The 23,971-nt window shown below is 35.2% G+C and overlaps 1 protein-coding gene across 10 annotated transcripts in view; it reads left to right on the top strand.

Annotated features, from left to right (window-relative positions):
- NRCAM (neuronal cell adhesion molecule) overlaps positions 1 to 23,971 on the top strand; it is a gene marked incomplete at its 3' end in the record, with an annotated part of 156,660 nt that overhangs the window by 123,722 nt on the left and 8,967 nt on the right. For 4 of the 10 annotated variants that reach the window (XM_082764102.1, XM_082764101.1, XM_082764100.1 and 1 more), the window contains 6 exons: positions 217 to 421; positions 622 to 744; positions 1,716 to 1,892; positions 12,719 to 12,871; positions 16,598 to 16,729; positions 19,261 to 19,339. In XM_082764102.1, the coding sequence (XP_082620228.1) occupies positions 217 to 421; positions 622 to 744; positions 1,716 to 1,892; positions 12,719 to 12,871; positions 16,598 to 16,729; positions 19,261 to 19,339 (869 nt within the window). Of the gene's footprint in view, positions 1 to 216; positions 422 to 621; positions 745 to 1,715; positions 1,902 to 2,958; positions 2,995 to 10,928; positions 10,995 to 11,517; positions 11,644 to 12,718; positions 12,872 to 16,597; positions 16,730 to 19,260; positions 19,340 to 21,075; positions 22,916 to 23,971 lie in introns of those variants that run through there. The other 6 variants (XM_082764103.1, XM_082764097.1, XM_082764105.1 and 3 more) reach the window with 3 other exon arrangements.

Genomic DNA, 23,971 nt, shown 5'->3' with positions numbered 1-23,971 from the left:
AAAGTGTCTTTGAGCATAAACAGAACTGGCAAATGGTAGGTAGTCCTCACCAAGTCATGCAGACGTGACTGTGTCTAGACAAGGAGGAAACCTTTATGGTGCTCATTAAAACTGCAGTTATTCCTACCTATAATTTATGGATACACATGGGAAAGCTTAAGAGTTTGCAAAATCAGAACACCTCGATGCTCACTATAGATTTTATTTTTTCTTTAGGTTTACTACTGGAAAGTACAGAGTCTATCCAGAAGGAGTAAGCGGCATATAGAGAAAAAGATCTTGACTTTCAGGGGTAACAAGACTTTTGGAATGTTGCCAGGGCTGGAGCCCTATAGTTCTTACAAGCTGAATGTTAGAGTTGTCAATGGCAAAGGAGAAGGACCAGCAAGCCCAGACAAAGTATTTAAGACACCTGAAGGAGGTATGAAATGAGAAACTTAGGAATTAAGTTAGATGTGGTGTATTCAAAATGAGTATACTAAGGATGCAATTGCTGAATTTGCATCTTGGACATCATAAAATAATAATCTGGCTCAATATGGTAATAATCCATGATCTTAATAATTCATTAGCTGTTTTAAGCTCATCTACTTTGTATTTACCATATATTCTTCTTAAAAGTTCCTAGCTCACCCTCCTTTTTGAAGATCACTAACCCAACATTGGATTCTCTGACTCTGGAGTGGGGTTCACCTATCCATCCAAATGGTATTTTGATATCATACATACTGAAGTTTCAACCAAGTAAGTTAATTATGAATATTTATACCTTTTACAATATGTTTGCTGAATAGTAATTCATTTATTGAATGCTAAATTTGTAATGTACAAAAGATATAATTGCACTGTAGAAGTCAAGTTTGCAAAAGATTATTATATCTGACCCTATTTAGAAAATTCCACTTGCTCAAGTGCAAGGTTAACATTTTTCCATTACTTTTGGTTATTCAAACCCTAATTGTCAGCCAAGGTAGAGGCACTTATAAATCCTGTATTCTGACTGCAGAGAAAATATCATTAGCAGTAGATCAAAATACATCCAATTATATTGTTGTCTGCTTCTTCAGTTTTTATTCTAAAATGAAAATACCATCTCTATGCCATTCATTTATGTCAGAGTTATACTGGCTTTAAATTAAACTGCTCATTATTTCCATTCAGCCAGTCACTTCCTTAGGATCCACATGCTACTGCCTACTTGCCCAGAAATTGATCAGCAATGGCACTGGCAATTAGGAGTTTAGGCATATGCCTGGAACAGATGAAGGCAGTTTGTTTTACAAGATTCCACTGTTCCTTGGTGTTAGATAGAAGTCATTTCAGTATTTTTATTCCTAAGCATACTGAATTTATTCTGAAGCAGTTAGTTCAGAGATACAGAGAGCTGAATGATCAAAGTTTCAAAAGTGTGTACGTTCAGTTGGTTTGATGTGGAATTAGTACCTTAGATTCAGATACTTATGAGAATGGACCTTGAGCTTAAGAAACTTGTAGATGTTCCTTATCTCCCCTCTGAATTTTTGTCCCTCTCCTTTTTATATAAAAGTGATTTTCTTTGGAAACAGTAGGTTATCATTTAAGTGACTGGAAATGAACGATGCAGCAGACAAATACAGAAAAATGAAGTCTGTTTTAATATAATGAAAACATATGCAATTTTCCTAAGTAACTGTGGTTTTGTTTGTTTGTTTGTTTGTTTTTTCTTGTAATAACAGTTAACAACACACATGAATTAGGTCCCTTGGTAGAGATAAGAATACCCGCCAACGAGAGCAGCTTGATATTAAAGAATTTAAATTACAGCACACGATACAAGTTTTACTTTAATGCACAAACATCAGTTGGATCAGGAAGTCAGATAACTGAGGAGGCAGTAACAATTATGGATGAAGGTAAGATGGGTATGTATAAAGAAAACCCACTGAGTTTAAAAAAGACTACCAGTTTTATTAAAAATATTACTACTACTTCCTTCCATTAAGAAAATAGTCCCTGATAAAAAAATCTCAAGGGCTTTTTCAACTCTATTATATACTGTTAAAATATTTTAAATAGTTTTTAGGAAAAGATGTGCAAAGTTTTTCTACTGTAGCAGAAGCCCCATAATGAGAGTAAAGTCTATCTTTTTGATATAAACTCACAAGACCTAATTCATTGGCTTTTTTTGGCTTCAAAATTTAACGTAACTTTACATTTTAAGTGCTATTCCATTCCAGAGAGTAATACATAATTACAGAGAATAATACTGAAATGATGCAGCTCTATGCCACAGAGGTCTAAACTTGTCCCACAGAGCTGGCAAAAAAATACATCTTCAAAAAAGATGCCAAAAAAAATATCTAATTTGTGACCACAAGTAACTGGTGACATTGTATATTTAAATAACCTTATTTATAGTGTTTGATCCTGTCACTATTGATTTTTACATTTGTAACAATTCTAAATCTAGGATATTGGCAGTTCTTTTGTTGAAGATGCTATTTATTTAATTATGAAAGCTCAAAAAATAAGAGTAATTTCAAACAAAAGGGAAGTATAGGGGGAAAGCCTTTTATGATTTTGCACATCTTAATATTAAAGGTCTATCTTGATACCATCTTTTCATGTATTTTTATGATTACTGAAATTACAGTTTTATTTCAGTTGATATAGATGAGTTGGTATGCAATGCAATTTTTCTAATCGTGTATTAAGGTTGCATATAAACTGCATTTATTTTAAACCGTGTCTTAACAAGCATGACCAAAAAAATTTAGCAAGTGCATGTATATTAATTTCTGTCTTGTAGTAGTCTGTCGGTGTTCAGCATAACTAGATTGTTTCTAATTTATTTGAATTAATACATTTTATCTAGTCTGCATGCTTTTCTGGTTTAAAGTGAAATTATTTATACGTATGTTCCCTTTGGTGTTGTATCTAATTATATAGTGTTCCTATTCTTGTTTTCCTCCATTAAAGCTGGTATTCCTCGTCCTGCTGTAGGTGCAGGCAAAGGTAAAATAAAACTGCATGATTTGTTAATGTGTGGATTTTGCAGTGTTGCAAATGGGGAAATTGCAGTGGTAAGGACAGAGAATCTTGGACTACACATTACTATACAAAGTATTAATCAGTGCTGGAATAAAACATTTACATTTAAAAAAAAAAAAAAAAAAGGGAATACAGAATGCTTATTAATACCTTTCATCTGTTTATTTTGCCAGAGTTCCTGGGGAATTCATTAGCTTTGCTTCAGCAAAGTCTAATTATTTCTGAACATTTAACAGATGTATCTCACTGTCATAAATATTCAGGGTCCAGGTGCACTAGCACTGATGAGCTGGAGTAGAAAAAGCAGCAGTTTCACAAAGATTTTTTACTGCCTGTGCCATGCGCGTTTTTTCTTTCAAAAAAGTAGGTGTGCCTTTGTTCTCGCTGCTGATTAACGCTACCCATTTGATCACATTTATTTCATTTGCGACCAACTGTGCATAGGAGACAGATGACTGACAATACCCTCTGTATACTTCCTAGTTCAAGTATCAGATGGAATATAGAGGCAGATGACTTCCTGCTCTCTTAGGTTCGCAAATCTTGTGGGCGATCACTTGAAGATATTTCAGTGAGTGGAGCATATTGTGAACCTTGTTCTTGCATTCAGCAATATTAGATTCTTTATAATGAAGTTCTTCTGTCGAACAATGTATTCTTCACACAGTTTTTTTATGAATTTTGATACCTTTACTGCCAGAAGCAAAGATTATCCTGAGAGATTTCAGAGAGCTGAGTCAGAAAGTTGTCTCTATACCCATGTGTGATTTTATCACAGAGGTATCATTAACACTTACCAACATCGGATTTTCAGATTCTCAGGCCATAAAAATCCCATGTCAAAATCACTACATGAAAGTATCCATTATTTTTTACAAACTCGGAAGAGACAAAATAAATTGTTTCACATATATTTATTTTCCACTTGATGATCAGGTGTTTTGATAATTATATGGCTATAATACTAGCCATGCTATTCACCCACTTAGACTGGTGGAGAAGTCAGACCGTGTAAGCATACTTTTGTGTATATAAGTGCATTCCAATATCAAACACATTTCTGGTAACTGTATGGAGTACTGGGTTTATTTTAATGCTAAGTCTTTATTACTGTGTTTTAGTCAAGTTGTAGCTGGGATGTCAGCTCAGATTGGAACAACAGAACTGGCGTATAGTCCTGGATGTAGCAGCAGAAATGTAAATTAAGTTCTCATTATTTATAGCTGAGTATAAAAACTCATGCAAGGAAAAATGGATTCTCTGTGTGAAACTGCAGCCTAATTATAGCTGTATCACAGTCTAGGGCTAGCAGAAAGCATCTTATTTGTAAGATCAGCTGGAGCAGCTCACATTTCAGAGCTGTCATCTCAGATTCTCTGAAAACGTAAGCAGATGTCTTCGTTTGGTTCCATGCCGTTTATGGTTTCAAAGTTTTCACATATTCCTGTTGCATCTAGCTCTTACAATCGTAAAGAAAACTTTGGAACTGCAAACAGGACGGTGCTAAAGCCATGACATCTGCTATGACATCTGAGTTGCTGCAGCTCTGAGATGAAGGTTCTCAGTGGTTACTTGCATTAACATGATTAACTATTTCCCTACTGATCCTGGACTATAAGAAAGGAAAAAGAGGATCATATTAGCAAGTGCCAAATTATTTGGTCCCATGAGTGGGTGGATTTGGGAGACAGAAATACTCAGCCCACTCAAGAAGAAACCATGCCCAGCAGTGAATTTTTACTCCTCCTCCCTCCTGCAGGACAGCCGTTGAGTAGATACAGGTCTCATTAATGTGGACCCAAAGCCAAACTGAGAAGGATATGAAATTTTGATATCCTCAACTGTGTTCTGATCCATCAAAAGCAACAGCCCAGTGTTTCATTTTGAAGGGCAGGAGTTATCAGAAAAATACATATATCCTTTCTTTTGCAATTTGAGATTAATATCTTGGAAGTTAACAAGACAGTAGATGTCAGATTCAGAAAGAATAAAACTCAGTGAAATTTTGGTAGTGTGTTTTCTACTGGCTAGCTGCTTCCGAAGGCCTGTAGCTGGTTAATCAGAAACATTGGGCACAAGGTCTTGGGGGAATTGAAAGCATCTAAACCTGGGCGAGGTGTACAACCTGAGATATATTTCACTTCTCAGAGTAAAACTGTATTTTAAAGTGCTGAGGGAAATAATGCTAGTGTTAATGCCAAGGATCTTATAGTGTCTTAATGTTTTTATTGTAGACCTGAAATATATTTGCTGTCCTGAAATATATACATGTGGTCCTTTGGCACCATGTGACTTTTGCAGTCTATCTATGCAGGCATGGACCCTTCATTGTACTGTAGTCTTTCATTAGTTTAAAATCAAGGAAAGCAACCAAAGACTGCTTACTGACACACTTAACAATTTTAACATTCATCTCAGTTGAGTTTGTTTGATCATAATGACTGCACTGGTGTCAAGTAGTTGTTGTAAAGATACCCAGATCAATCAGTAAAGAAACAAGCCTTTTTGCCTTTTCTCCTTTAATAGTAACTTTAGATGAAAGTAAGTTCAAGGATAAGAAATTTGGATAAAGATTTTTTTCCCCTTATTCCTTTAGTAAAGATAGACATATTCTGATTGAATAGAACATAGAAGGACAGAATGCTGCAACAAATGGGGGACAGTATAAAGAGGAAATAATTGTCTCGCAGCAAAAGAGACCCATACTAATCAAAATGCTCTTTCGGCAACTGATGTCATTGCATCAGATAGCCAAAATGCAATGGATTTTGTCTGATTACAAGACCTGAGGTTTTGTTCTCCTCTGAGGAAATTTAACTGGGAGATTCATGTCAACGTTGCACAACCCCACATGAGTAAATCATGATAGAAATGGTTTTATTGTGGATGGGCAAGCTACCCTGTTATACTGTTTATAATCCAATTTGACTTGCACTATATTTTTTCATTTCTAATTACTGTTGTACTATGCATGATATATTTAATCAAGATAAAGAATTAGATAAAGAATAAAGTATTTGATAAGCCGCATGCATTGCCGTTGGCATCTGGGTATTGACATCAACGTCTACATCTACCAACAGACATGGGGTAACAGAGGTGTGAGAAGAAATTAGGGATTAAGAACCTGATGACCTGTGAAGTAATTATAGAAGCAGCTGGAAACTGACTCTGGTGATCACTGGAGTCAAGTCTTTCCTACCCTCTTTGATGAGAATTTTAAAATAAATAGACTACAGAAGAAAGAAAAGAATACAGATTAGACCAGTGGTAGAAGTGAAAGTTGCTGATTAACATCAACAGTCACAGGGGCTTGTAATGGTCTTTGTTGTAAGTTGAAGTGGAGGGAGTCATGCCATGTAATTATGCGTGTCTCTACATTTAGCAAGCCTTCTTGTCACTTTTCTGATTCTTTTTGATATAGTCCACATTTCTAATTTAAAAGCAAGTTCTTGTAGTCTTTATGCACACGGACACTCATAACTGGCAGATCTGACCTGCAAAGCTAGTAAGATTGGGAGCTTTAATTGAAACTAACACTTGCTGTCAATGCAGTACTTCAGTATGTCTTGTGTTCTTCATATGAACTTCACATCTCAAGAACTGATGGAAATACTTTTGTTGCAATGGAAAAATACAAGCAGTCGAGCCTCTGAGTCTGAAACTTTTATTTTTTTCTGGCTGAATCTCCAATGTATTGTTCTTCACTCAAGGCTAGAGTGAAGCATTCTCACCTCAGTTCGTATTTCTGATCTATTTGGAAAGGATAGGATCATCTTAATATTCTTCATTCCATACAGAATGCTGTTGTTTAAACCATTTTTCCCTGCCCACCATCTGTTTTACCTCCCTTTCTGAATCATTTCACATCATGTCTCCATATTTTTCTCTAACAAGTTCAAGCTGCTTTTTCTCTTCTGGTTAATTATAGTATTTCTGTACTGATCCTTAAGCCACTCTCTCTCTGTGGACTTCTCTGTGATACATTTATGTGGTTCTTTCAGTACAGCCTGCTAAAAAAAACCTTCAGTTTTTTCCTCTTTTAAGTCTACCATGAAAAATGTTGATGCTTTGGATGCGTAAGAAAATGATGATCATTTCAATGTAAAACTTCCTGCAAATACATTCTGCTTTTTAGACTTCACACAAAATCTATGCCATGCTAAATGTTTATCAGTGAAACTATTTCTTGCCTTTTTTCATTGTCTTCTGTATTTCTTGAACTATAGGAAGACTCTTGCAGTGGTTTAGATAATCTCAGAAGTGAGATCTCTCAATGCCAGAAAAGGAATTTGCTCCTATTGTTATACTAAGGCTTGAATTTCCTACTGTAAAAGTTTGGGGTTAAAAAGCAAATTAAAGCAAACCCCTAATTTGTCATATGCCTAGTTCTCTGTGATATATCGCTTTATATTTTTCTTCCATTTGACATGAGTCATCAGATGTGTGTTTATCACATAGCTGCCAGTTCTTGCTGGAGATTTGATGAATTCCCTGAAACTTCGTAAAGCTTAATCACTTTGGGGATTATTTAATTTACTGTTCTGCTACACTAAATCTTGAGAAAGAGTAGCTATTCTATTAAGATACTTTCATATCTTATGTCACAAATTACTGAATTCTGTTGAGTCTGCCGTCCAAGTATAATTGTGCAGGAGCTCTGTTCTTGAAAAGTTAGAAGATTAAATACTCCTCTACCAAAAAGAAAAAAAAAAAAAAGCAAAAAAAACAACCATCACCGAAAAACAAACAAACAACAACAACAAACAAACAAACAAACGAAAAAACAACCAAACAGAACAATGACAGCAACAAAAAACAATATTGAAATTAATTTGAAAAGAAAGGAAAATACTGCTTTGAGCCTATGCCTCTTTCTCAACAGTTGACAAATTCTTTAATACCATATCTCACTACAGTACTCAGAGATGTCAGCAAAACTTTGCATTGCACAGCATGGTTAGAATGGCTTAATTTACTGGAGGTAGCTGAATTAAAAGTCAGTCTGTATGAAAAGCATAACTTAATTATCAGTCCAATCCCATCATTTTTGAAGTGACTCTTGTTATTGGTGGTGCACAGCATTATGTGTGGCTGTAAATCACAAGAACACGGTGTTCCTCTGCTCAAAAAGCACTTCTCCCTGAGACAAAGCTTTCTAGCCCTGCTCTTTTCACCAACTGCCACTTGCATGCTTTGAGAGTTTCTGCCAGCTGACAATTACACATTTTGCATTTGTGAACAGTGCTAGGAAGCATATTGAAGTACTAAGAGGTTAATTATAATTAGAGGTGTGGTGATTTAGAAGAGTCTGGGTAGATTGGAGACAAGCTCTGAATCTTGTACCAACCTAGACATCAGGCTTTCATCACCTTAGAATCCATCAGCCATCTTTTATTTTACCTACATGTATACCCATTTTGCAAATATGGCAGAGTTGAAAGATTTAACTAACAATTTCCAGGCCTGCTGGAATTATTAGAACAACTAGTAGTGAAAAAGAGGAAGAATAACAGAAGTAATAATTTTGAAAATAAATACGCTACTGAATGAATTTGTTGGTGTGTTGTGTTCAATAAGAAAAAACAGAACTTAAAACTGACCAAATACTACACAATGATCAAACTGTACAAGCAACCATTGGTAAAAATCAGAAAAGAGGACGTCTGGGAAATGTCAGCATTAGTCAGTCACTTGAGAGAATTTAGAAACTAAAAGACCAAAAGAATGAAGATAATTTTCTGAGCCAATTTCACTGTTATGTGCAATCATATGAACAGAAAGCAATTTACTCAATTCTAGGTCTTTAATCTAGCAAACAGCCATTTAGTCGGGGCAGAAACTAGAAATCAAAGATTTAAAAAACAAAGCCCCAAACAAACAAACACAAGAACACAAGAAAAGATGCACATTTTACAGGAAAGGTAATTATCTAATTAGCCTAGTGATACAGAGGCTGGCTGTCATCTGGAGTCTTTCACACAGGGTGAGACTCTTTACTTCATCCACGAGCGCCCAGGCATCAGGAGGGAAAAGCCAGATGTAGTTCTGTGGCATCTCTTTGCAGGAGAAACAGATTATTGCTTATAGTTTCTTCTGACCTTGACATCAGTGACAAATGTCATCCATACAGTTCTGCTGCTAATTAGACATCTTTGGTAGAACAGCAAAATCCAGGAAAATATAGGTGTGAGAAAATATGATTTAATGAAACAAAACAGAATAAATTATATTTAGAGTACTAACCGGTAGCTTTCTTGGCAAAGAACAAATACTAAGATGCTGATTGTAATTTACACCTGTTCCCATGTGCAAATGAGGCAAGATGTTTATATATCCTATCCACAGTCTCAGACTCTGAATGTTTCTAAATTTAGACCTTGCTATTCTTTCTTCTTGCTACCTTAAAGTGGCACAGAGGAGCAGAACGTAATCCCCTTGCATTACTATAGTGGATGTGATTACAGACCAGATTTCCCATACCAGAATCCTGGCTCTGGTATTTCTTAGTGGTTTTGTTGTTGATTTAGTAACCTAGATGGCTTTTTTTAAAAATCTTGTTCTTTCTGATTTTAAGTTGATTCTAGAGAATAGATATATTCTTTATCTCTTAAACAAATATGTTCCCTATTTTTGGTTGGTGAAAGAAGTGTTGTATTAAATGCGTAAGCACAACAACCTACAAAGACATCAAATATAGCAGTAATAGGTTTAATACAGACTGAAGTTGAATGAGAATTCTACTAATGAAGTAGAATTAAGAAAAGAATGGTACAAATATGGAGATAAAAAGCCTGATAGTGTGAAAATTTGTAACGAGGATACATTTTCAGAAGAATTGATGGAATTTGCATCATTTAGGTCTTTTTAAAAAAGACTCTCAGGAGCTATAGATTTCTAGTCGCAGTACTCATTTAGTCTGTCTATACAGATTTATTTATTTTACTGTGCCAAAGCAAGCCATTTTTTCTTTGAATCTAATTTGGAACTACTTCTAGTCAGCTGTATGGACAAGCCCATCCTGTTCTGAGGAGGAAATAAGTATGTGAATAAAATCTCCGCAGCACTTCTTGCCTTGAGAACAGGCCTTTGCTCATTTTATTTTCTGATATAGGCAAAGTTGCTGGAATTTTGTCATTGTCTTTCCTGAGACTAAGATTTCACCTCTGGTGTTCCATGATACTTTTGGAAGTATTTTTGATGTTTTAGCAGGATCAAAATGTCAGTGGCAAACAGAGTAAGGCATTTTTGTTCAAAACCTTTTGGATCTGCACTAAATAATATAATTTATTTTTATTAATATTAAGCAAACAAACATGCTGAAGTTTTTGTCCATTTTTAACAGATGTAATTGGAGAACAGAATTAAGAAATGAGCAGAGATGTGGCTAATTACAAGATGCTGAAGAGAAAAGGACTTATTTGCATAGGGGACTTTGTGCATATCTGTGCAACACACTTGTGTCTGAGGAGAGTTATGATAGGACTCAGTATCTTAAAATCCGTAGTATTGTTTTGTTTTGTTATTCTTTGCTTTCCAGTGACTCGAGTGCTTCACACCAGAATATTTTGATATTGGCTCTCCATAACATTGGGAATGTTATGGAAATGTTTAAAGTTGCAATGAATCCATAATGGCAAGGAAGCTGATTTAATAAATGTTCTGTAAAAATGAAGGTTTCAGTAAAAATATACTCCTGTTCATTTTCAAATATGTGTGTATCATTTAGCCCTTTCATATTTTAACAAGTAAAACTAATTGAATTTTGCATGAATGTAGAGTGTGCATGCATTATTCGTTTAGCAGGTAAGGCTTTTCTGCATTATTTAAATGATAACTTTTGATGTAAAGTGTTTTTACTGTTTATTTTTTCTTTCCCACTACCTCTGATGGTGAAGGATATTCAGAAACCCTTTTTGCAACCTCCCCAGTCATGCATACTGTCCGTCCAACTTTCTATAAGGGTATTGTGTTCCTTTTTTATCATTATCAATGCAATAGAGACACAGTCCTATAGAGGGCTTGCAGTTGAGGCATTTACAGTCCATTCAGTGACATGTGGAATAAAGGGAGGTGTGTGCCACCTTCATACCTCTGTTCTCTCCATTTCCCATTCCCCTGGACAATGTACTCACTTCTCCACTATGTTCATTTTACTTCTGGATGAATAGAAACAATGTTTTCTGGGATTTTGGCAATTAAGCATTTTTAGGTATTTGGCAGTTTCAGCGTTATAGGGCATGCTCACTAGAGTACATAGATTTCACTTTCTAATTTCATGGTGTAGTAACTGCTTAGGATTCAATTACCAAGCATGCTAATTTAGTCACTAATTTCCTGTAATGGAAACAATGACAAATACTTTCCCTGTATGTGATCTAAATTAGCATAGTACCTTCCTTTTTTTTTTTTTTTTTTTTTTTTTTTTTTTTTAATGTATGAAGTCACAATTTCATATTCTGCTTTGTTTTTCTATTGTGTATTCAGTGCAACCACTTTATCCAAGGATCAGAAATGTTACAACAGCTGCTGCTGAGACCTATGCCAATATCAGTTGGGAGTATGAGGGACCAGATCATGCGAACTTTTATGTTGAATATGGTGTAGCAGGCAGTAAGAAGTCATTTCATTAAATTATATTAAGTGTTCAGATATATTTTCAAACATTTTTAAACATGGTCCTAAGTTGACCCAGTGTTAATGATAGCTTTTAAATGTTTGGAAAAAACATTTTTTAACTTGATCTGGAGATCAAATAATTTTCATTATAGTAAACATCAATGTGTAGTAGGTTTTTGATGCTTAGATAGAAAATCAGCCTTTGTTCCTTTGTATTATCTTATAAATTATTGTGAACATGAACTTCTAAAATGTAGATCACTTAAAGCTGATCGCTTAAATGCATTGATTACATATGTAAAAATATGATTACATACATTAAAATGGGATTTAACAGTTCTCCTAAATTATATCCAAATCAGGAAAATAAAACAGTCAGCAAAAACTATTTTGTTTGTTAAATTAAACCTTAAAACAAGGTATTGACCAACTTGCATACTTTTCTTGGCATGAAAATAGGTTTTAATCTTTGATAATACAAGTAATAACTGTAACACAGATAGATAGCTAATAAAACCATGATATTTAAATACTTTATCCTCCTAAAGTTATGACTAAAGATGATATATCTGAAAATTGGAATATAAATCATTTTTTCTGGATATTAGTCGAAGAAGCATCTGTCCTAGAAAAAGAAGATAATGATCAGGAAATATGATCTGTTCAGATTGCAAAATAGAATTTCTCGACTAAAGTAAATATTAACTGAAACTAAAAAAGTATAGTCTAATTAAATGATTAAAATCTATTTTAATGTATTTGATAATTGCAATTTCAGTAAGTCTTTAAAGAAAATAAATTAAAATAGTATTTTTACAGTACAATGGAACAAATGTTTAAAATAGTTTCATAATTAATGTGTAATAGTGTATTCTTCAATATATTGCATGCAATATATTATTTGCAGTCGTAATTTTATATGGTTTTATTTTTTGAAATAATAGTTGTTGTTTTTTTCAGCCAATCCATAGTTTAGTCAAGTAACTGTTGATAATATTCTGTCTAGAAACTTTCAGTAACACGTAGACAATTAAAATTCCAATATGTTGTTTTCCTAAAACTTTTGTAGGCAAAGAAGATTGGAAAAAAGAAATTGTAAATGGTTCTCGAAGCTTCTTTGTGTTAAAGGGTTTAACACCAGGAACAGCATATAAAGTCCGGGTTGGTGCTGAGGGCCTGTCTGGTTTTAGGAGTTCAGAGGATGTGTTTGAGACAGGTCCAGGTGAGGCACACCGTACCAATTCTGTATCATAGTCAGAATTGCGAGAGACCACATGCTGAAATGTTGAACTGCTTCTAGCTAAAAGATGTTGTAGCTAGCATCTTTGTATCTTTGTATGTTCCTTTTTTTTTTTTTTTTAGAGCAATGTTGAATTATTTTTTAAACTCCTAGATATGCTAGCACATTTCTTATGTAGATTATGAATGTTTTCATCATTTCAATTGATTCTACTTGTCTGTTGTTTATGTTAGGGGCAAGATACTGCTCACACTCCATCTGTGTGCTGTGCATTGAAGATGACCTATTTAATTTATTTCTAATTAATATAACTAGGCTTCTATATTTACATAACGTCTACTTTAATAGAGTCAAGTACGTATTTTTAAAGCTAACAATCTGCATATCATCCTATTTAATACAAAAAATCAGAGCTAAAATGTATGTGTAATCAGAAGTGCAGATTGAATCTGAAGACTCATGTAATCTATATATACCACTATTAAGAGATTTCTACTTATGTTTCTTTTCCTATTATTATATTGGTTATGTAAATATTTTGATTTCACAAATGGTCCTGTGAATCAGTAAGGCTGTTTAAGTTCTGTATGTATATATTTTCAGTCATTTAAAGAAAGGTGCAGCAGTCATTTTTTTCATAAGCAAATCAGTAATGCTCGTTCATTTAACTCAAAGGTAGAGCTTTATTGGAAGTTTTTTTGATGTTATGCTGATTATGTTGTTACCATCACAGTATGATGTTGGTCAGCTATTATTATCTGTTTGTATATGATAGCCACTTCTGCTCATTCCAAGCATTTTGGTCCATGCATAGTTATTTAGAAGGCACTTCACCAAATCCAGAATGTTATGATTTAAGAAAGTAGTTTAAATATGAAAATATGCTTGAACAATATGTAATATTTATCAGACAACAAAATAAATTATGAATGTACCAGTTGGAAAGTGAGTGCTTTCTAAAATCATAACTTTTTGCTTTTTTTTGTTCCATTTCTGTTGACAATTTGTCATGTTGCAGCAAAATTTTGAAAGCATGGTGCTGAATAACAGTGCCAAGCAAATGTATATGGGCTAAGCAGAGAGGTTGTTTATGCCAGAGAAAGCGAATGGTATAAATGCCAATAGGTAAAATTTTATGCAAATACACAAAAACTCAAAGCCTAAAGCAGCAGTAAAGAAAGGATCAAGATCGTAGTATAATTCAAGATTGTAGTATCATTCAAAACAAGCAGAACAGAAATCTTCCCAAAAGTATCTCTCTGAACAAAAAATATCAAACCAGTAGATAAGGAATCTTGTACATAACTGTGAATGAACCTTGGCTGATATCTTTGACTAGTCAAGGAAGAAGGGAATTTAAATAGAATTTAAAGACTCCCTTTTATGCTTTTTGATCAAGGAAACGCTCCGTGTATAGTATTACTCATCATTCTTAATCTAATGATATAGCACATTTTTTAGAAAAGAAAAATGTTATGTCATACTGTCTTGAGTCTAGATTAAAGCTTTTAAACATTGCAAAAAATCAAGTGGGCAAAGGGAAAATTATTGGAATATGGAATGCTTTCCAATGCTTCCAATTTGGAAAGAAACTGCAATGTTTGACATAATGAAGCTTTTGCCTAATTTTTTTCTTAAGCAAGCATTCCTATAGAACATCTTAGTAGTGTGTGGTTTCATCTTTTGAGCATACCAGTACAGTGTGTCGCATTGACTTTTGCATTAGCAGTTCAACAAGAGTAAATAAATGTCTTTCTGCCTGAGGCAGATAATTTGCTCAGAGTACACAGGAAATTCTGTGCCATTTTTAAAGTTGCACTGAGGTCTAGAAACCTTTTCCTACTGGATATACAATAAGTTAAGGAAGCTGCATAAGTAAGTTTTCACCTTTATTTCTTCCCATCTATCTTGCATATTTTTATGCATGAGTTGTTTTGCTTGTTGCTATTTCTTACTACGTTTGAATGTTAAATGTGCTTTTGCATTTTGCTACGGTATTTATTATACAACCTTTAATGCCTTATTCTAAATGCATATATACAAAACTCAAAATACTTTTAACCTTTATATGGGAACAAAATTTATATAAATTTGGTTTACAATTCAGAGGAAGATTACCTTTGTGATTTTGTTTTTTAAGATTGCCACTTTTGTTTACATATTTATATGTAGTATATAAAGTATAAATATATATATTTATATAAAGGCTGTATATACACATACAACTTAGACATTTCAATGCAAAAATTGTTTAAATAGTACTCAGAGGTACTTACAGTTTTCATGCAGTCAGTGGAAGACCCTCAGGAATCTAGGACCGTATAGCACGGATGTTTGCAAGCTAGCTGTCTCAGCCTCTGTCTTAACTAATAAATAACATTGAGACATGGGCTTGAATTCTGGCCTATGACTGAATACTGTTACATTTTGTTGTAAGCGTGCTTGCCAGTCCAGTGCAGTCTCTCATCAGCTAGCTGTCTGCCAAAGAAGGCTGCGGCATTGCTTGAAGGACAGCACCAGCACAGGACTCTTCCCAGTTGGCATTCTCCATGTCTTGTAAGGAGAAAAGAGTTGGTGCTGTATCACCTGGACAATCCAAGCTCAATGAGCTTGGACAGTAAATGCTCCACTGAAAAAAAAAAACAAAACAGGTTGTCTGTGATGTCCTTTTATAAGCCTTCCCTTAAAGACATATCTTCTCGAAGGAGAGGTGAAAATCTTTTGCAGGCTCTGGGATTTTCACATTTCTCTGTGTAAAGCTATTTATGCATTGTGTCCTCCACTTCAGTGGAAGCAAGAGTTCAATGGATGTCCTTCTTCATCCCCTTCATGTTTTCTTCTATAGCCCACATTCCCAACTCCTATCACCTTTCCCACTTTCTTCCAGCAGCAAATTCTAAGGCCAGTTGCCTGTAGTGTTTCCAAATACTTTGTTGGAGACAAGTAGGAGGGTTCCAGCCACCAAACCACACAGATAATTCCTGCCCTCTCTCGTGGCTGTAGTGTTTCCTGTGTGGTTTGCCTATTATTTACATCATTTTCCAGATAGAGTTGGCAATTGGAGAGAAACGGTGCCAAGGAAAGGCCTCCCAATTGCCTTGTGTTAAGTCCTCACTAATGCTAAATTATGGCAATCATGATAAATTGTAGCATGAGGTACAGGTCTGAGGAGAGGAAGAAAACATTATGCTTAATAAGGCTTTAAAGGATGCTTCATTGTTGATTTTTAGTTGGAATTTAATATTAGGGCCTTGAATGACCCATCTGTTTCCCTGTTTCAGACTAATGGGTGTGCATTAGCTAATGAGTATTGGCTTTTTATTCATTTTGATAATGCAATCTAAGTGTTTGTGTGAATTATAATTTGCAATTTCATTTCAGACATTTAATTAATGTAAAGTGGTTGAGAATAGTTTTGAGATTTGTGAAAAGTAATATAATATGTGTACGTGTTCTGCAATAGTTCTTAAGTCAAAATGTTGAAGAAAGTTGGCAGAATTCTTATATTTTCAAAAGTAAGTTCTGTGTGCTTGTACTTGGAAACATTTTAAATATGAAAATATTCATAGTATCACTGTTTTTCTTAATGCTAATTTTCACAATGAGTGTTATTCCTTAATTAATAAATGTTGTGTACAGTATTATTTATTTTAATTAATATAACAGTGCAGGAAAGCATCTCATAATATTTTTTCTTCTGTTCTCTAGCAATGGCAAGTCGGCAGGTTGACATTGCTACTCAAGGATGGTTCATTGGTCTTATGTGTGCTGTTGCTCTTCTTATCTTGATTTTACTGATTGTTTGCTTCATCAGGAGGAATAAGGGTGGCAAATATCCAGGTATGATATATAACAACAAGAATAAAAATTATCTAGTAGTAATCCATTTAAGACAGATCTGAGGTTTACTGGAGAATTTACATTTGCTGCTGGTTAGCATTTACATTGTGTATATAGGAGATCAGTCCTATCATTTGGTAGGCTTGTTGGGAGCAATCTGCCCATTGGTAGAAAACTTCAATCCTTTTAAGCATATGAAGAGCATCTTCTTCATCCCTGGAGGGTCAAATAACTACATGATCACGTTAGAGAAGGTTGAGCTTTGATTGATGTACTTGGTCATACTACCAGTACTGCATGCCCCTTTCTATGAAGTCTAATGCAAATGTGTTTTAACCCACTGAAATGAGCTGAGTTAGAATTTAATTGGAGAAGGTATGGAAACATATACCGTATCATAGCTGCCATGTTACTTAAATGTCTCAGGAGTGCAGCATTTCATACGATAGATCCCTTAATACAGTTACTTTTTTTTCAAATATTTTATCCTCCTTCTCAGAATCTATGTCTTCTTCAGCCTCAGTATTTTTGCATCTAAATTTCAAATATCACCCTCCAGCTAGGCTGGTTTTTTGTTTGTTTGTTTGGTTGTTTTGTTTTGTGTAACTTTTTATTCATAAGAGTTTTTCTTTTTCTTCTTTTATTTTTTAGTATTAGACTAGCAATGGCCAAATATATTTTATAATTTGTAACAAAAAAATTGGAACTATACAATGTACCTCTTCTATCCCCTGAGACATTATAGAAGACATAAATTTGTTATATATCCATGTGTGTATATATGTTTTATGTATATTTCTTCCCAGTCTAATATTTGTGTCTGTGTAGCAGCTCTGTAGACTAAAACCCTGTAGAAAACAGACACTGAGTGACATCGAGTTTGCCTATAATAGTAGTGACAGGATCTCAGAGCAGGAGTGAGGTATGAGTGAATATAAATGGACTTCAGGAGGGCATCAAAGGGTAACTTGAGAGAACTTGGAGTGAGCCACCATCCAGAAGAGGGTAAAACAGTAAAAGTGTAGGAGACAGTTGGGTGCTAAGGATGCCATTACTTTGTGGAGGTCTTTGCTATGCCCTTTTTTTCTGGGCTTCTGCAGATTTGTGACATGGAAGGTATTAACTCTTTTATGTATGCATAAATATATATACACACTTATATGGATATAGCCAATGACTAGATATGGCAGACCTTAACTGTATAAGCACACTGACAACGTACTCATGGTTATAACAGTGACTCTAGAGCTAATTGTATTTCCTCTGGAGCTAATTTTATTTCCGGTGTCATTGGAAATGCAATGTTCCACCAATGAAGTGACAAATGCAAAGCACGGTTAATAATTCTTTTTTTGTCTTAATTTTAGCATGTCATCTTGAGATTACCAGTTGTCATAAAAAAGTGGTAAATTATTTCAGTATGAAATTATAGCAGACAGATTTCAAGGTGTTACATATGATCATAATTATAGATTACTGTCAGAAATGATTCATATCATCTTAAATAAGAGTGTATAAACTAATGATGTACAAATCAAGTGTGGAAATTACCAGAATAAAAGATAAGAGATTGTATATTGGATTATGTAACTATCTGCTAAACAAGGGAAGGTTTTGAATAGCCACAGTGCCAGAAAGGAAAAAAGAAAAGGGAAGAAGGATAATGAAGATTTTTTTTTTTTGAAGCCAGTATATTGTTTTATTCTGTCAACAATCTTAATTTATAGGAATATATGTCTTCTATAAAGATCTGTTTCCTCAGGTACTAGCAGGTTTCTGTATCTAAGAACACAGTGCTACATACTTGTATAGGGACAGGTTACATGCAAAGAATAATGCAAGATTCCTCCATTCTTACCAGTGAACGATGACAAGATTACTAAGCCTACAACAAGGATGTGCAAGAAATATAATTGTGTTAAATTTAGCTTCCACTCTAGGTGTTTTTGCCTTGCTTTTCATCATGCTATAGAAAAGAAGGAATGAACAGACCAAACCTACTTTTTTTTTTTTTTTTTCTAATATTAATATATGTTAAATGCTATTTAAAATTCCCTGGAGATTGTTGCAATACCTTGACTGCATTGTTAGTGCATGACATGAAAGCAGATGGAAGCTAACAGTGAACATAAGTGAACTTGATTCAGTGTTATCAATCAGTATGGGAGCAATATTGAGCGGCAATATGGAGCATGCATAAGTAAAACTAAATTGTTCAGATTTCATTAAACAATAGCTCTAATAATATCATAAGTAGGGAAAGTTTTTACTAATTTTTTTAGCAAATCTTTAGTTGGAAATGAAAGGAATAAAAAGTTTTACTAATGCAGTATTTTGTACTTGAATAAGATTCTATAACTAATAAACATTTTTTTTTCTTTAAAAGAAAACATGTATCTGAGACCATAGCTCAAACAATGATTTCTATTCAAACCACTTTCCTGCCAAATGCGATCAATTTGAGAAATTAGGGTCTTGAGGTTTCTAGTGTTGCAGTTTAATGATAAAAATTACTATTTCAAATATTTTAGTGAAGGAAAAGGAGGATGCACATGCTGATCCAGAAATACAGCCTATGAAGGAAGATGATGGAACATTTGGTGAATACAGGTGAGCAGCTGATGTGGTTTGTAATGTTCACTGTTCATATCACACGTCCTTTATATGTCACACTTACTAATTCACAACTAACTTTTTTTCAGTGTTGAGAAAGATTCTGCATCCAGTGTTTTGTAGAACTATAGACAGCATTTTAACTACACTGTTAGGAAAAAAATGAAACACACACAAATTAGGAATTGAGAGTTTAGAGTAAGCCACCAATACAAATCCTTTCAGTTAGGGCATATCTCACATTATGGTTTTTGAAAATAAATTTCTAATTGAAATTTAATAAAGACAATCTTGTGTTCCATTGACTTGAAAATGAATGCATTTAAGATGGCACCCAATACTAATACCTAATCCAATAACAAGGAGGCAGTGTTGAACATGGAGGTGAGAGAATGTCCTACAGGAAAAAGCAGATCTTGGTTTCATGTATTTCAGTGCAAAAAATCAAGAAAGAAGCTTCAAAGCATGTGACGCAGCTTTTATTCATTTATTTTAAATGTAGGCAAGCTGAATCTCCTGACATTGCAAAAAGCACACACTTTGATAAGTCTGTTCACATAATACTTAGTATAGGGTTTTGTTGTGTTTTTTTTTTTGTTTGTTTTTTAAGCATTTTGTTTGATGGTTTTTAACTAATACAGGAAATAATGTTCTTAGTTTCTAAGTATAACAATACTGCTATATTTAACCTGAGTGTTATAATGCATTTCACAGTGTATTCCTATGTAAAAAATATTGTAAACACCCTTTATTATTTTGAAGATGTGCAATTTAATGTACAAAGCAAAACCATTTTTTAAAGAAGGATTCACTCTGTTGTTGTAGCTTCCTGTTATACGGGTAATGTGCATTTGGATCTGACTGGAATAGATTTCCAATTCTGAATGCCAAAGAGCAGTTTCTGTTCATTCTTCCTGGATTTAAAAAAAAATAAAAATAAAAATAAAAGGCAAACATTCTACTTTTTTCTTAGCTTAATCCTTTTAGTGTAGCATATTATTAGAGCATTATGTGTATATGTATCGATGAAATTTGGCTGATAAAATAAATAATGTAAAGCAGTGTTTGGAAGCAGATGTAAATAAGTATTGCATAGACTTTCCTAACCAGTCCAGTTTGCATTCTCGTTTAATAGCTCCTCTGCTTTTCTGTACTTAGAACTTTCCCTTTGTACAGAATTGTACAAATGATGTGACTTCAATATGCTTTTTCTCAGATCTAGACTAAGACTATTTAAGTCTGCTTTCATGTGTGACCTGTAGCAAGACTTGAATTTATGTTGCCATATTTAAGTGGCTTGAGTTAATCTAAAGAACCATCTAGTTCTGTATTAAAGGATTTTATAATGCATTTATCAGCCTCTTATCTGGTAAAAATGGACAGTTGCATGCCTTGCTTTCAGACTTATTCATATGCTCATCCTATTTTTACTATGCAAAAACTCCTTTCTAAAATGTATTTCTGTGTAATTAGTCTATATTGGGCTTTCCTCTTTTTTCCTTAGAGAAAGGGCAGCAGCAGCAACCAGTCAGATTACAGAAGATATCTTGGCACCCTCTCTGCAGCCCAACATCCCTGCAGTCTCTCAATTCCCAGTTTGTCTGCCTCATATGGCACTGGCCATGATGCAGTGCTTCTTTGAGGAAAAAGGGTATAGGGTTTCCCTTGAACAGAAAAGTAATTTTTGAAAAGTCTAGAAATTCGAGTATTTTGAACTTTTTTCATCACTTCAGGTCCATGTCTGCTTGGACAGGAAGGAAAATGGACAAGCAAAAGAAAAGAAAAGGTAGCTGTGCCAATTCTCCTGAAGCAGACCCTGTCTTTACCAAAGCAAAGTCTGTGAGATCTGACAGATCCAACTTCTTCAAAAGGTCAGGGGATCAATACTCCAGCACCAAATCAGAGGCCTCCTACACCAGGAGGAGGGCTAGGCAGTCTTCAGAGCTCACAGGGGTTAGTTCTGTCTCTGCTTCCCTCTGCCAAGAGGAAAAGAGGTCAGACGAATGGAAGTACAGGCATGACTCTAGACATCATGCTTCTGAGCAACAGATAATGGGTTCGGAGGAGGGCTCAGATTCTCAGGCAGGACAGCCACCCCCTTTCCAGCAACCCCTCAGCTGCAACTCAGTTCGTGGCTCAGTGGCAAGGCAGCATTCTTCTCTCCAGCACTGGTTCACCCAGACCCCAGACTACAGCTCAGATTCAGAAGACACTCAGAGCTCCTACCACAGGAAGGTAAGACCTTCTACTACTCATTTCTCTGAATCTGAAAAGAATTCATTAATGAAATCTGTATTTTTGCCTGAGCTAGCTACTGTCTTAAAGGATGCACTGTCAGCAGCCAGACAAAGTATAACTTCTGTGGCACAGGCTAGGTCCCACTCAGTAAAGCACCCCAGGGTACCAATTACAGAAGTTCCAGTGGTTCCTCTACTAGCAACTGGGACCAGTTCCCAAACTTTTGAAACTGACCCTGAGGACAGTTTAAAAGACCAAATAGCTTCTGTGAAGGAGAAAGCTGAGGCTGGCAAGGCTTTGGAGGTTGAATCAACCCCTGAAGACGGGGAAATGTCATCTGAATGCCCTACAGAAGACCAAGAAGGACCAGATGCTGTGCGTAGGTTTGACATGGAGGATCAGAATTATCTGTTCAAGCACATTAAAAGAGCGTTAATGCTGAAAACTTCCAGATGTAAACACCCTTCAAAAGAACTGCCTATCTCATCTGAAGAAGGCAAGGGAGATAATGCACTTCCTATCCATTCAGCAGTGGAAAATCTTGTCTGTAGGATTTGGGGTAATCCTGAGGCAAAACATGAAGCCCCAGCAATACTACGTAAGCTGTATCCTCTTCCAGTGGATAAAGCTGCTTTGTGGGGGACCTTGCCTAAGGTAGACAGGGCGTTGGTTACTGGTGATTCTGTACTTTCGATGCCTGCTAATGGGGATGCTCTCCCTAAAGATCCTACTGATAGAAAGATTGAGGAAGCAATTAAAAGATCTTTCAAGCTGGTTGCAGCCCAGCTTGGAGTATCTATCTACTGCACTTATGCTTCTAGAGCGTTACTCATATGGCTGGAGGAAGAACGAGCCAGAGTCAAAATAAAACGGATCCCACCTGGTGCCATACGAAGGAAACGCAGGCTATTTAAACTTGCAGCTAATTTTATCCATGATGCAGCTGAGGATTCTCTTAGACTCACAATTAAAAATATGGCATGCCTCACAGTAGCCTGGAGAGCTATATGGCTACGTCCCTGGACCTCATCACTAGATCTCAAATGTCAACTGCTGTCTTTACCATACACTGGTGGCAAGCTATTTGGTGAATCCTTGGTCCAGATCATGAAGGACTTTGCAGAACACAAACATTCCTTACAACAGCCGAAAAAAAAAAGCTCTCTTAGAAGCTCTTCATTTTCTTATCCTCGCAAGTCTCTGAGTTACTTCCATTCTCCTCCAAAGTTTAAAGGAGGGAAAAGAAAGTATAAGTTCTCACATTCATTCCATGCCAACTATGAAAGGACATCTCATTTTCAGCGAGACGCCAGACCATCAAAAGGAACTTTCTAAGAACATAGGCCGGCTTCGTTTCTCAGGAACTGGGAAGAGTGAAAGATTCAGAAATTTATACTGAATAGACTTCAATATTTCTAGACAATGCTTAATTGCTAATGCTGATACTTAGAAAATTTGTTGTTTCAAAATTAGATTTAACTGATTAAATGACTTAAATCTTAATGATTAATTATGATTTTCTAGAGAAATTATAGATTTAGGGGAGTTTTTTGTCACATTCAGTTTGTAGGCTTCTCAGTATTCTTGAGATTGCTCGGACTTTGAAGTTTTGCACTCTTCCACTGGGTTTCTTCTAGGAGCAGGTATCTGCAGAACCTGCCAACATCGGATTTTTCTGCAGTCTAAAGAGGAAGTAATGTTCTAAGAAACCTAGGTGTTTCAGGAACCACAGAATGACTGGGTATGCACTGTTTGTATAACTGGTGGTATTCCTGCATCTTTACATAGCAAAGGAAAAGAGTGCCTCTAGAAGTCGTTTTTATAGCAAGCTGATTTCACTACAGCCCCAGTGGTTTCCTCAGTTAGAGAAGACACTGAATTGTGGACAGTCAATGCCCACGTCAATAAACTGCAAGACATACAACAAATAGTGAAAATGTATGTTTTTTTTTAATTTAAAGTATAGACTATGCAGAGCACCTGTCCTGGTCAGCGCAGATATATAAATAAGTCTAAATTTCCATCCTGGGCCATAAAGCAAGAGAAATAAAGAATTTATGGCATCTATAGACCTCAGGGGAGGGGTGGGAGGAGTATGAAAGCATGCATTTCTAAGTTAGCTTTACAGGGAGTATGAAAGTATAGCTTTTCACCTCTCTTCTTACATGATATCCAAGTGTATTTGTCCTCTTGTACTCTGTAAAATCTTAGGAAGATCAAAGATCAAGGCATCTACAGCAGCAGGACTGCTACTATGGTTACACAATATGTTCACACATTTTGTTGAATTCTTTTGCCTCTTGTCTTCAACATTTTGTCACAAACTATTTTCCAAGACATTCCTAGCTATGCTATGAAAGACTTTCTGGAAATGATGGGTGAACAGTTCTT

Source organism: Aythya marila, assembly GCF_965140915.1.
Source record: "Aythya marila genome assembly, chromosome: 1".
Lineage (NCBI taxonomy): Eukaryota > Metazoa > Chordata > Aves > Anseriformes > Anatidae > Aythya > Aythya marila.
The sequence above is the reverse complement of the archived record's forward strand: the minus strand, read 5'-3'. Positions and strand labels throughout refer to the sequence as shown.